The sequence below is a fragment of the Aedes albopictus genome, chromosome 3 (assembly GCF_035046485.1).
Source record: "Aedes albopictus strain Foshan chromosome 3, AalbF5, whole genome shotgun sequence".
NCBI lineage: Eukaryota > Metazoa > Arthropoda > Insecta > Diptera > Culicidae > Aedes > Aedes albopictus.
Window position 1 is genome coordinate 388,652,741 of NC_085138.1, and position 14,383 is coordinate 388,667,123.

Consider the following 14,383-nt stretch of genomic DNA (forward strand, 5'->3'; position numbering starts at 1 on the left):
GAAACAGCAAATATTCACTCATATTTCGTCACAGACATCGATTTTATCTCTACGTTATGGTTTCATTTGTATTGTTACAGTATGCTACCTTTTGAAAATTAACACATTTAGGCGAATTCTACGTTTTCTAGAGTGAGCGAAATTTGGACCCATTTTGAACGAAATTTGGAACCCGTGCACGAAATTTGGCACTTTTAAACAAATCAAAACTAATGCTGTAACTATCTCGTATAATGTGAATTTGCCTAATTTATATTTTCTTAAAAGCTACAATACCAGCACTAAATATCATTGAAGAAATTAATCTGATATACTTTATGGTAAAATTTCAGACGTTTATCAAACTTTGAGAATTCTGAAGTGCACGAAATATGGGCACCTCACGGTACAAGAAAATAAGTAAAATAATGAGTGAGGGAAAGCTTGAATTATGCACTATATGGAGCTGAATGAAAATATGTTGTAAGTAATTGTGTAGAATACGCCTTTTCTGTTAGCATTGGTAGTTACTTCCATTTTTTCCATAGAAGCATTACGACAAGAATACTATTAAACTATAAATATTTAGTACATAGTATTCACATGATTGCAAGTGCATTTTTACATGGTACTTATCATCCATATGATACGAAAATTGGGCGTTACCTACTAAAAAATGTGCATCTTAAAAACCGGGAAAATTTCAGAAATCGTACCGGGAAAACCGGGAAAAAGACGGGAATTTCAAAACTGATATTTAGTGGCCACCCTGATAAGTGTTCACATATTTTTGTGATCAAAGGAAGCAAACCCTCTGACGAAAATGCGCGCAGTTATTTTTAGTTGATAATCTGGAAAGGAATTGGCAATAGGAATAGTCGAAAACAAGTTCGCAATGGTTCCTTCGAAATGATTTTTCTCGAATTTCTTCAGTTGAGAATTTGCCCTTCCTCCTTCTATGATTCCTTCAGAAGTTCCGCTTGCAATCCCCTCAGGAGTTCCTTCTAAGGTTCCCTCAGTAGTTTATTCATGAGTTCTTCCAAGACTTCTTTCAGGGTTATTCTCTGAGATTCCACCAGGAAATTCCTCGGACATTCCTCCAAAAATTTCAACAAGAATTTCTTTCTGAGGTTTCTTAAGCACTTCCTACCGGAATTTCTTCTGAATTTGCTTCCGGAGAAATTACAGAATGATTTGAAAGAATTTTTCAAGAAACTGCTGCAGGATTCCCGGAAGAATTTTCTGGGGCATATTCCTTCCATCCAAAACATTTACATGAATACCTTCTGAGATACCTCCAGGAATTCATTCTAAGATTAATGCAGAAGTACCTCCAGTGATTCCTTCAGAAGTTACTTCTAGAATGTCTACTTTTGAGAATTTCTCTTTTTAAGATTGCTCCCGGAGCAGGAGTTCTGGTTTAAACAGAAAGTCTTTCTGCGATCCTTCCAGGAATTCCTTCTGGGATTCCTCCAGGAATTTCTTTCGATATTCCTCTAGGAATTCGTACCGAGATTCCTCCAAGAATCCCTTCCTAGATTCTCCCAGATTGTTTTCTTGTGATTCCTCCAGAAAATCCTTCCGTATACTGTCCACAAATTTATCCAGGATTGCTCCTGGAGTTCTTTCGGGGATTCCCCAGGGAGTTCCTGGAGAGATTCTTCCATTTATTTATTTAGAATTTGTTCAGAAGTTCCATTTGAAATTCTTCCAGGAATTTTCTCCAGGATTACTCCAGCAACTCCATACGGAATCCCTTTACAGATTTCTTTTAGGATTTCTCAAGAAATTCTAGAGGAACCCTTTCTTATGATATTCCTCTAGAAGTTGTTTCAAGGATTCCTTCGCGAGTTGCTTCTGAGATCTTCCAGTTCCTCCTGGAACGCCTTGGGAGTTTTTTATTTTTTATTTTGGAAAGAGCTATTGCAAGAAACCCCGAAGGAACAATTGTAAAGACTTAACTTAAAAAAAATGAGACACAAAGAATAATGTAGAACTTTTCATTGCGTGCCCAAAAATAGCTGATTTTTTGACCAGGAATAGTACATTATGTGTAGCTAATACCATGACAATTTCATCAAAATCGGTTAAGAGTTGGCGGAAATATCTTCGAAACAAGAGACTGACCATTTGAGAATCTTGGGCCAAACAAACACTTTAAAAAATATCACATTTTTTACCTAAAACTGTAGAGCCAAAAATACTAAACCGATTTCAATGAATTTTTTTCTGTACAAAAAGTATGTATGTAGATGTATTGTGTCAAAATTTCATTCAATTTGATTTGACCTTTAAAAAGTTAGAACCATATATGTAGCACAATAAGCAGATGTGTCACAATAAGCAGATGTGATTTTTGGTATAGTGACATTCAAACTGCTCTAACTTTTAAAATGATCAATCAAAATGGCTGAAATTTTCACTGAGAACAGATTAACACAACGATTTTACACTGTCAAAGTTGCAAAAACAAAATTGGGACAGTGTTGCCAATCGTCCACTGCACGAATTTTTGCTGGCCTGCTTACTCTCCCAGAAAATTTGACGTTTCAGAGGTGCCAACACCGCTCAAACGTCAAATTTCGTGTGAGAGTAAGCCGGCCAGAATAAATTCGTGCAATAATCCATACTACAGTCAAAATAATGCACACTGATTTTAAAATGTTAAAAAGTGCCCAAAATTTCAAAACCCCGTTTTTTTGTTAGAATTGTTAAAAAAAAGTGCTGAAATTTTCACCACTTATTACGACTTACTTGAAGAACTTAAAGTCAAACTTTTAGACGTTTTGATGAGCTAACAACCAAGTTATAGCCTAAACAATTTTTAAAATGGAAGCCCAAAATTTTCAAAATCATATTTTATTGTATTGACAATATTTGCGCCAATACTGAACCAATTTTGATGAAATTTTTAGGGGATTAACTACACATAACATGCTATTCCTGGTTAAAAATCAGTTATTTTTGTGAACGCAATCAAAAGTTATACATTATTTTGAGTGTCTCATTTTTTTCGAGTCCAGTCTTTAGGAGTTTCCTACAAAATTCCCGTGCAACTCCCTTGGGTTACGGCAGTGGTAGTTTTCGTTGCATAGAAATTGCTGTGTCGTACTTTTGACGCAAACGCTACAAGTACGCAACAGTGACTTCTATATAATTAAAACTTATGCTGTCTTAACTTTTACATAACTTGTGTGTCGCTTGGGTTGCTGGAGGAATTGGAAGAATTTCTCAAAGAAGTGCTTAAGTAATTTATAAGGAACTCATGGGAGAATTTCAGATGCAAGACTTCCATAAGGAATTCAACCAAAAAAAGTCATGTAGGATTTTCAGGAAGAACATTTGAGACAATTCCAGAATAAACTTCCAGAGGCTTTGCAGAATGATCTGCAATAATTTCATAAGAAACTGCTGCAGTAATCCTGGAAGAAGTTCCTGTAGGAATTACGGAAGGAGCTAGTGCAGAAATCCCGGAAAAAAGTACGTATAGGAGCCCCTGAAGCAGGTTTTAGGTCGCTCAACAGGCTTCAGGTGAGTTTCAAGAGGATTTCAGGTTAAAGGCGCCCAACAAACATTTTTGCTGTACAAGAGCGGAACAAACAATTCTTAAGCAACCTTAAGCTTTAGAAACTGTTATTCAGCTAGTTTTGTTACTTGGCGGTTTGAGGGTTCCATGGGATCAGGCAGCCTTCACAGGCTTCCAGGAGTGCTTCAGGGTGTTTATGGAGGGTCACAGAAGCGCTTCAGGAACGTTTCAGGGATCTTGAGAAGGAATGCAATACGTTTCCGACTGAATTCGCGTGTACTTTCGATGACCTTAACTAAAAGGGAGCTATTGCCGAGGCCCGTGGCGCAATTGGTCACACGTTTGCTTCATAAGCACATGGTCATGGGTTCGATCCCAGCCCCGGCACTTTTGTCAGTTGCGCTTTCTCCCTGAGAGCAGATGAAACTGACCCACTTCAGAGCCCATGACTCAAATGGGTCCGGATACAAGGACATCGACGAACGGCAACTCACAATGGACCCCCCCCCCCAATCGGACTGGAAAAAGGAATACATTAACATCATTCTATCATGATAGGGTAGAAAGTGAAAGCAGCGCAACGGCAACCAGCTTGATATAGTAGAATTAGAATAGAACCCAGACAACCAATTTGTACGTATAATGAAGTTTATGTTCATGTTATACGTACTTTTATGCGGTAAAGTTACATCGCATAAGATGCAGTAAAAGTGCCTTATGCGTAAAAAATGGAGGCGCTATACGTGCATTGACGGAAAAATAATGTCGCTATATGACTTGAAGCGATCTCTTATGCGATGTACGGTATGCACTATTGCGACGTAATATAGCACCTTATGCGACTTCCTTTGGATTATCGAGCCGCACTTCACACTTAGCACCAAATACTACTTATGAAACACACTGATTAAATGTCATGACATTCTAACTCACCTCAGTACTTGTTGGAATGCACTTGGTTTCCGTGCGCTGTACGTGTTCGGCAGGCTCTTTGGAAATCAAAATGATGTAGCATGATTTCCCGCACAGTTACCACTACTCCTCTCTTGCTAGCACCACACATTGTTAATTATAAGGTCAACAAAATAAAAATGATAACTTTGTAACTTGTTTTGTAACCATAATGATGTATTTTTACTTTCTTTTAGCTTTTTGGCACTCCAAGAGCACCTCTTTCATTGTTATCACATATCACATCGCAATATGCCATCGTTAACGATTCGAGCTTATGCGAGTTTGTATGTACATTTGAACGAGTTTATTTTCACTTTTATGCGATTTAGTTTGTACACCAATGCGAGTTAAACTGACGTAAATAGAAAAGCACCAAGCGAAGTCGTATAATCATCGCAGTACGCAATTATGCGTATTCAATTGACACTTTGCGAGTTCACTCGAACGCTTTTGTGAATAAGCAAAGTTCGTCGCAACAAAACAGCGGAATAGCGTCTACTACGATGTAGTCATGCATTATAAAAGTTAATTTGCACTCTTATGTGATTATCTGGTAAAATCATCGCAGTAAGTTCAAAAAATAACATCATATGCGATGAAAATTGTCCCTCAGCCGTACATATATGCGATGGTGACTTAAAATAGTACTTTATACGATGTACAGCGTGCTTCCTTATGCGATTCCTGGTTGTCTGGGAATACATTTAGGCGTTGTACTAAGTGTAAGTATACACGGAAAACAGACTACCCAAAAAATACGTTGGAAGAACGCAAAAATAAGTAAACCGCTTGAACTTTTTACCCAGAAGTGGGTTGTTTCCTTGCTCTCCCCTTCGCAATATTGTCAAAAACAAAGCGAGAAGCACCTACCTGTCCGTGCGAGAAGCCAAATTTGGGTTTTTTGCCGTTTGCCCAAAAGTGGGTTTATTTCAACCCGCTAGGGTACTTTCGAAAGTCAACGATGGGTAGAAAGAACTTTGCGATGGGTTGCAATTTTTTGTAGGGATCAAAAGGAAACAACCCACTCAGAGCTTTAACGCGGTTTAGCCCAATTTGGGATCTCGCACGGAAGAGCCGATATGAGTGAAAAGAACATATATTTGGGTTGATTTCTGGTTCCGTGTAGCTTCCAATTGGAATCGCTCATGCAGTGCCCTAGTGAACAAAAGAGCTGTAAATTAAGTTGAGCGATTGAAGAATAAAAAAAAATCAAAGGGAGTTCTTGGAGGCCCTTAAAGAGACATCGATTAGATTAATTAGACTACCATTAACCCGTTTAGAGCTAACCTAGATCTTCCCTCATCTTACTAATAGAGGTATCTCACAATCTCATTTCAGGTTGCAGGTGGTAAGGCGGAAGCTCCTCCCCCGAATCCAGTATATGTCCATCCAGAGTCACCAAATTTCGGGCAGCACTGGATGAAGGAACCCATCTCGTTCGCTAAGGTTAAACTCACTAACAAAACCAACGGAAATGGTCAAATCATGCTGAATTCACTCCATAAATACGAACCACGAGTCCACCTAGTCCAAGTAGTTTCCGAACAACGCGAGCAAAGGAACGTTCATACATATCCCTTCCCAGAAACGCAGTTCATCGCGGTGACGGCTTATCAGAATGAGGAAGTAACTTCCCTCAAGATCAAATATAATCCGTTTGCAAAGGCATTCCTCGATGCCAAGGAACGTCCCGACTCGGTGTACTCGAGGGAAAACTCCACCTACGGTTGGTTGAATTTCCATCCATCATACGCAACGGCTCAGTCTCCCCTTCCAACTGCCGAACGCTACCAGCATACCACGATCCGTACCAATCGAGTTGCACCCTACACGACTCAACGATCGCGAAGTACCAGCGGGAGTGCCTCCCCACAAGCAACTCCCTACCTACAGCTCGAATCAGTTCCATCGCCAGTTTTCTCCTCCTACTCGAGCGCATGGCAATCGCAACCATCGGCTGCCACCGGATCCTATTGGACTAGTCAAACCACCAATCCGGGTAGCCCGAACTCAATAGCCCCCAACATATCACCGACTCCATCGAACGGGTCTCCAAATTATGCGACTTCTTCGCCAACCTACTCCTCACATCATTTGTCTTCACACAATAGCCAATACAATACACCGACTTCCAGCTCATCGACGGGTCCCACTTCGGCTCAGATCGATGTCTACCAGCCGAATGTGTCCCCTCAGCAGATCTACGCTCCAGCGGGACATCAGGTACCTATTACACCGTTCAACTTTTGTTATGGGATGAGAAAAAAAAATAACAGGGTTTTGGGACCCTAGAAGTGTCATAGTGAAAGAAATTTTAAAAATATTGGACCGGGCCTTCACAGTTCAAAACCGAGGTTTGTATGGAGAACTTGGGGTGTTCAATTGATATGTGCATTAGAACGGCCTGTGCATATATTTAGGCGTTAGGCAATAACGAAACTAACCCAAATACCGAAAACGCCTGAAAATATACACGGCACGTTTTTATGCACATATTGAACACCCCAAGTTCTCCATACAAACTTCGGTTTTGAACTGTGAAAGCCCGGTCCAATATTTTCCAAAAATTCTTTCACTATGCCACTTCTAGGGTCTCAAACCCCTGTTATTTTTTTTTCTCATCCCATAACACCAAATTTTGTCGAGCAGTGTTATTCGTCTAGATCCAAACGTAACATTATACTAAACTTTCATGAACTTACAGATCTATCACCCGACACCAACCGTTTCCCCCAATCATCAGCTGTACGGAAATGTTCTGAATGCACCAATTACCAACATAGGTTACTCGACCACCTGGCATGGGGCTAGCGATTACAGTGTCTATCAGAGCTCATACCACTACCCCACGGCGGAGTACATTCCCATGATTGGCGATATTGGGTAAGTCTTTTTTGTACCTAATTAATCTTGATGGCTACTGCCTAGCTATACCCTAGGCGATGGAATGTAAACTCATGTAAACCATATACGACCTCTTTCTTCCAGAACCTACAATCACCCATCGGAGATAACCGAACTAACACCAGTTGCGTCCTCACATCACCACCGGGGACACGAACCGCTAGCAGCTTCCTCACCGGTCCCCATCCAGTACCACCACGGGCACCATCCGACGACAGGTTCGTCAGAAACCGCCCTAATGGGCAGCGGAAACACCGTAGGACATCACCATTGTTCTTCGGAAAACCGATCGCCCGAACCGAACAGCCACGCCAGTGCGAACCATGCGCTACCGGGATCTCCTGGAGGGGCATCTGCCGCCGTCGCCCTTCAACAGAGCCCGACCAGAAGCGGTTCGAGTGGAGCTTGGACCCCGTTGACCCCGCCGCAACAATCGTCACACATCTGAAAGTTATGGTACGGTGCGTTAGGCACCGTTACTACCGTTAGGTACTTTACGCCGGTTGGATACTGGCTTAAGCGTTGTAGGTAGATTGTTTTATAAAAATGTTCGCTTTAGTTTAATTTACGATAGAAACAATGTTCTTATTTAGGCAACTTATTTTTAAATTACATGTAAGAAATGTTGAATGAAGAACAATAAATTAAATAGTACTTTGGACATGTGTAAAAATGCATTAGCGGCTTTCAAATAAAATAGTCAGTTTTGGAGAATTTCGTTTTCGGGTAGAAAGACTACCCAAAACATGATGCAGTTCACGTTAGCTTGATAAATCACAATCAAAAAAACTCAAATCCCGAGCTATAATTATTTATTTTATTTCAAAAAATGAAGATAGATAAAGGAATCAAAAGAATCTGAGAAGCTGGCTTTGTTCCAGTGAGGACGTTAAGAGAGGCTGACCTTGTAAAAACATTACTTGCAAAATAAGATGTTTGAAATTATTCAACAATCAACATCCATTTTTTTACAAGTCTAGTTCAAATTTTTGAAGCGGAAACTATACAATCTGGGATTTAGCTGACGGACTTTGGGATTTTGTGGGGAAATTTGCCAGTGTCTTCCATTTTTTCAGAGTTGTACTTTAAGCATAGATTTGCCTTTTTTCTCTGTTTGGAACATAAACCTCTGCCGCACCACTAATATTTGATCTGTTTTGGTATATTCCGTGTCCTTTGTATAGTGCATGTCATTTTACTTAATCACCATTGAGAAATTATAAAGTATTTGGTTTTGTTACAGTAGTCATTTTCAATTTAGGAAGGATTCTGAATTGATAGGTTTCGCTTTCAACACGCTTCTTTTTCAGTCAAAATCGGATAGCTTACCAAAAAAGTCAAGGAATGATACCGATATTGACCATGCATCGGAACCCTAATCCTTACTGTCTCAAACCAGTGAATATTGAATGAAAGATTAGGAATACTTACTCATTTTCCTTGATGATGATGAACCTGGGCTTGTTAGGGGAATATCTGTAAGTAAAAAGAAAATTGTGTTTTTTTTTCTGTTCGGGTGGGCCACTGCGACCAGTATTTTGATCTTTTGTGACATTACCCGTATCCTTAGTGTGGTAACCGCGTCTGTTAAGAACGAAAGTGTACAAAAGACTGATTGTTCGGCTGCTGCGCTGATGCGCGTTAGCCAGCTATCGCGCCACCATGAATGTGTATGCATGCATACTAATGCGCTGCGCTAGGTGAACAAGTAAGACACTCGTCACCACATCCCCCTTTCTTTAATCTAAATGTCTGGTTTTAACTGTTCTGAAGTTCAACTAACCCTTTGGATTTTCTAATGTAGTTAGTTAGTTCTCTTAACACATGTGATCAGCAAAAAGTCATATTTGTTATTTATGAGTTTACCACATTTCTCGATGTTGCTTCTAATGGAACAATGATACCCATTTGCTCTTTATGAATCTTCTCAACACTGTATTGTATGATTGCGTCCATCTATACTGAATTAGTATTACTGATGTATCTAATAATGATTAATTCTTACTATTATTTCTGAATTGTGTAGAATTGCAGAACAGCTACTCTCTCTCTCCCTTTCTTTAATTTTATTATTGTATTTCTTTTTATTATTAACACTACAATCGCCTTGTTTGATTAAGTTTTAGTTTCCTTTTCTCAGAGAAAAATATTCACACACACTTAGAGATCACACTTTCCACTTCTTTTAGAGTAAGGTCATCAATACTTTTTGATATAAGCTTTCAGCTTTCACACATTCACTTTTAGGAAATACCGTGCACCAATTGTCCTTTACCAGTGCTACACGTACTCAGTCAATTGAATCAACTTTGAGCGCTTTTAGTGAATTTAATCACAATTCTTCAATATGCAGCCATTGTTTACTGGCTGTCTTTAACCTTCCTATTGCATCAGGTTTGGAATAGCTTGCTGATGTAGTGCACGATTCGGGCCAAAAATGAGCCTAATGCCAAAGGAGAGCTAACAATTCCGAACGTTGTCCACTACACTACGAGTATTGCCTAAAAAAATCCAAATGAAATAAACACCTTTTTCAAAGGATTACAAAGGATTCACTACATCATTGATCCACATACATACATACATCCCCTACATACACATAGATCCACAGATCGGGTTGATGTCACCAAAATTGCATTCTCATCGTGTTATGAAGTTAAAGACGTTTCTAACGTATCGGATTCCCAATATCCACAAAAATATTCTGAAGGTGTTTTATTTTTTTTCTAACGTCAGTGTACGTTTGGTATTTTATAGCTTAGCTATTTTCAAAGTTATACAAATTCCTATGAAATAATACATATGCCTGATATTCATCACAATTGATACCATGTATAATTTGGCTCAATGAAATATGTGATTACAACAACAAATAATGACTAGTTCAGTTGGGATATAAAACATCAAATTGAATGGTTCCTCCAGTAACGTATCGAGAACATTTGACTGAAATGCGATTATTTTTTTCCAAAAACGAAAATGAGATTAATTCAATCAATCGCTGTTACTGGTAAGGGCCGGACTAAATGGTTGCCTGTTGATTGTTATCCTGATTTTATAACTCCAGAGCACAAAAAAAATTGGTATCTGTTTTTCGTTTGTCAAATTGTTAAGTCACAATTGTTTTTTTTTTTCGTACCTAGCGATGAGTCTCTTCGAGTAGTCTTGGAAAATGTCAGAATATTAGAATAATGAACTGCTATCCCTCGAGCAGTCGCGTCTTCGACCGCTCTCAGCGACAGCACGCTTATGCTGTGTACCACAATGATGCGTGTACTCAGTCAGTACACGACGCGACCACTTCTGGGCTAATTGTTTCCTTCCATAGATTTACCCTAATAAACCAACACCATACACGGTCCGTAATATAGATGGTTCAACAATACCGCATACTGTTCGAATTGTATCCCGAATTGGTGGTTAAGCACGTCTTATGGATATCATTTATGCGGGTATGCACCAATTTAGCAACTTAAACTAAGTAGAAATTGTCATCGACATCAGATGTCCTTCCATGTCACCATACGCCGTGAAGAATGATATACGAAATATTCAAATGTAGCATTCAAGATTACTGCAAGCACTGTTTTCGATGTAATTTCATAACACATTTTTATTTCTGTGTGAAGTGAATTAAATCACAGTCTTATATTCCTACTCTCAGTGAATTCAATCACAATTTCAACTATACTGTCCAATAAGTATCATTCATTCGTTGTTTTCTTCTCCAACGGTAGTGAATTTAATCACAACCTTATTTGTACTCTCAGTGAATTGAATCACTTCTTATCTTCCTTTTTTTCTTCCTGTTAGTGAATTTAATCTCAAATTTGTTAGCTTCCTAATTAAATCAAATGTCCTAATATTAATACACATACTTTCGGTGATACTGCTTTATCAGATTCCGTGCGTTCTGACAGTGTTGCATTTTCACCATTTTCCTGTTCATGAGATGTTGTTGCCTGTATACAATTGTACTGTGTTCTGATAATGGTTGGCCAAAACCAAACTGATGACAAAACGAAAGTGATGAGAAGTGTGAATAATTTTGTAAACATCTACGGTACCGCAACACGATCGTTCATTCGTGTGGCCCAGCCATACGGAATGGATTCATTGCACAAAGTACTGCACCAACGCTCGAGACGCACGCACGAATAACATTCATATATACCATTTGCACAAACCTTCCAGCCAATGATGTATCGTGATGAGGACTCGAATCCGAATTCGATAGAAATGACGATTGACTTCAAGACGTACGCTTAAGAGGAAACAAACCATCATCGTTTAGCTTAAATTCAAACCCAGTTTTTTCGCTGAAATCTCAACCAATGTTAATAAAAATTTATCACTGCACTCTGGCCACTATCTGGATAAAACTGAAATAATTTTCAATGACGGTTTTATGACTTAGAGGAAGAAAACTGCTTTTGAATAATTGATGATTGCTGATGATTGAATGATGGTTATTCGAGCCTTAACAATGAAAAAGAATAACCAAAACGAATGATCGGTGTCCAACCTAATGGTGTGCTGCTCAAACGAGCGCCTGTATGATAGCTAGTGACAGAGCGTTCATTAATAACAACGAATCAACGCAACTCATCCCTTTTTGTAAGAAAATCCCAGTGCGTCCTTTCTCCACAATCTACATTATTCTTTCAGTGAATTTAATCACATTTCTTTCTTCTGGTTTCCAAGTGACAAAAATCACGACCATATCTATATGCTTTCGTGGAAATTGTACAAACAGCCTCAATGCGCATCTAGTGAATTTAATCACAGTCCAATCGAAACTATTTGATTTTTCTATGGATTAGATAAGTCTTGATAACGTGATATACAGGTAAACAGCAATCCGTATCTGAAACGCCTAAAACTCCTTTTATGTATATACTGCAAATCTATGTACGACGTTTTCAACCTAAAAGAACAAATTAAAATAATAGAAGCAAGCGGGCATATATAAACACACATGCAGATATTTTGCATGACTACGCAGAGAGTGTCTGGGTTCAATTCTTTTCGTTTCAGGAACTTTTTGTAGCGGAAATTTGCTTAACTTCCCTGGCATAGAGCATCTCGCGCCTGCTACCCGATTTACAGGAAAACTCTCAGTTTATAATCTTGGAAATGCAAATAGTACACTGAGCTCTGGCTAAACATTTAATTTTTTTTTTTACGGTGCAAATGCTTTAAAAACGCGATAAATACTTGTTTCCTCTGTTAAACGTTGGGTAACTCAATACATCCACATTTACCATACCGGGTTTATCAGTCATACGTGGAAAAAAAACTTGGAAGATGACAGCATTGCGTAACAGACTGAAATATTCTGGAAATATCTACTGAAAACCAATATCACTCTTTAAATACAGAATACGTCCTATTTATTTATTTATTTATTTATTTTGTTGTTTAGGTATATACAGATTATTGTTTGTTATATATCTACGCTGAAATAGAATCAAAATACATTATTTCATACTGCTATTCGTGGTTTGATATTTATTTGAAACTAGTTGCAGAATTGCGTTTATCACCGCCCAGTAAACTGTAGATTTAGATTTAGGAGTAATACGTTATTTCATAGATTAAGCTGTATTTGTAGAAATGGAAACAAACTTTGTCTAAGGACATAAGTAGGCATTAGTTTGATTAAACTAAACCGCAACTTCTTCGTCAACTACCCACACAACTAGTGTATCTAACACTGTAAGCTCACAACCGTCATAATCGATGCGGTAAAAGTTTTTTTTTTCGAATAATGGACCAAACCCTCGTGCCTTACGGTGAATCTATCATCTAATAAATAGAATTTAATAGCTGGTACGGGACGATCAGTTTACACTTGCAGTAATCGTGTTTAATCTCAAGTGAATTCAATCACGGTACCACGATCCAGTGAATTTAATCACATTATCTACACAATTTCATATCATACAAATGAATCATCAGAACTCTGTTCTGATTTCAAAATAGTAACAGTAGAAATGGTAGCATCTATATATATAAAAATGCAGTGGCATACGTGGGACCGCGCATAACTTGCGAAAGGATGGTCCGATTTGGGTCGTCTAAGTTTTGTTCTGTTAGTTTTCACCCAAGGAAGGTTTATGAGGCCAAAAACATGGGAAAATTGAGAGTTTTTGAAAATCGGGTTTTCATACATTTTGACCGGGGACTTGGTCTTGACTAGAAACATGAAACGTCAAAAAACGCAGTAGGCAAAACAAAGTTTGCCGGGTTCAGCTAGTTTTATATATTTCAAAAACTTTGTGTTTTTTAGTTGGCCTTTCTTGACTGAGGCCACGGAGTACAAGTGCTATGCAATATAATGTTAATACTGAATTCAGTTGAAGCGCTTTACAAAATACAGCACAGAACATTAAATCATATAGGTACGTACCTTTCTGCCCGTTTCCATTTTACCTTACCAGGTCAATCGTTTTCATTGCAGTTCTTTTAATCACAAAAACAAACGACGATGTGCGTTCTGAAATCTGCGTAACAATCCACCAACATTTTTTTCTGATTCCAATTTGACTGAATCTGCGATTACGCTCTTTCGTCACACACATGCCTTTGTTTTGTGCTCTGCTCGCACGCGCAAGGCGCAAGCAAGAAAAAACCAAGGTCACCATCAGCCGCTGCTGTGGCGTCATTATCACCACTGATTATCACTTTTCAGGCCACGCTGCGATTTCATTACCATTTTGTTTCTCTAATTATTATTTATTTCATAATCACTATCTCACTACACTAATTCATATATATTTTATTTTCTTTCATATTCTTTTAGCCGTTTTCATTAGAAAAAAAATCTTCACTTTCACTAGAAGCAGATTCTATTCGCTCGGTTGCCCTTTTTTACCTTTCCTCTTCACGCGTTTTGTTCGGTAATTTGCTGCATTGCAACTCATAATCACTTCAACCAAACAATAATGCACGGATCAATTATACACTGCGCCTTATATCGATTTCGTAAAGCCGAAAAACCCACGCGATTCCGTTTTT

The 14,383-nt window shown here is 38.6% G+C and overlaps 1 protein-coding gene across 1 annotated transcript in view; it reads left to right on the top strand.

Moving 5' to 3' along the window:
• Positions 1-8,022, top strand: part of LOC109418885 (T-related protein) — a 42,044-nt gene extending 34,022 nt beyond the window's left edge. The window contains exons 4-6 of the mRNA XM_062860230.1: positions 5,798-6,682; positions 7,164-7,342; positions 7,448-8,022. Coding sequence (XP_062716214.1) covers positions 5,798-6,682; positions 7,164-7,342; positions 7,448-7,811 — 1,428 coding nt within the window. The 3' untranslated portion in view covers positions 7,812-8,022. The remainder of the gene's footprint in view (positions 1-5,797; positions 6,683-7,163; positions 7,343-7,447) is intronic.
• The last annotated feature ends 6,361 nt before the right edge of the window (positions 8,023-14,383 follow it).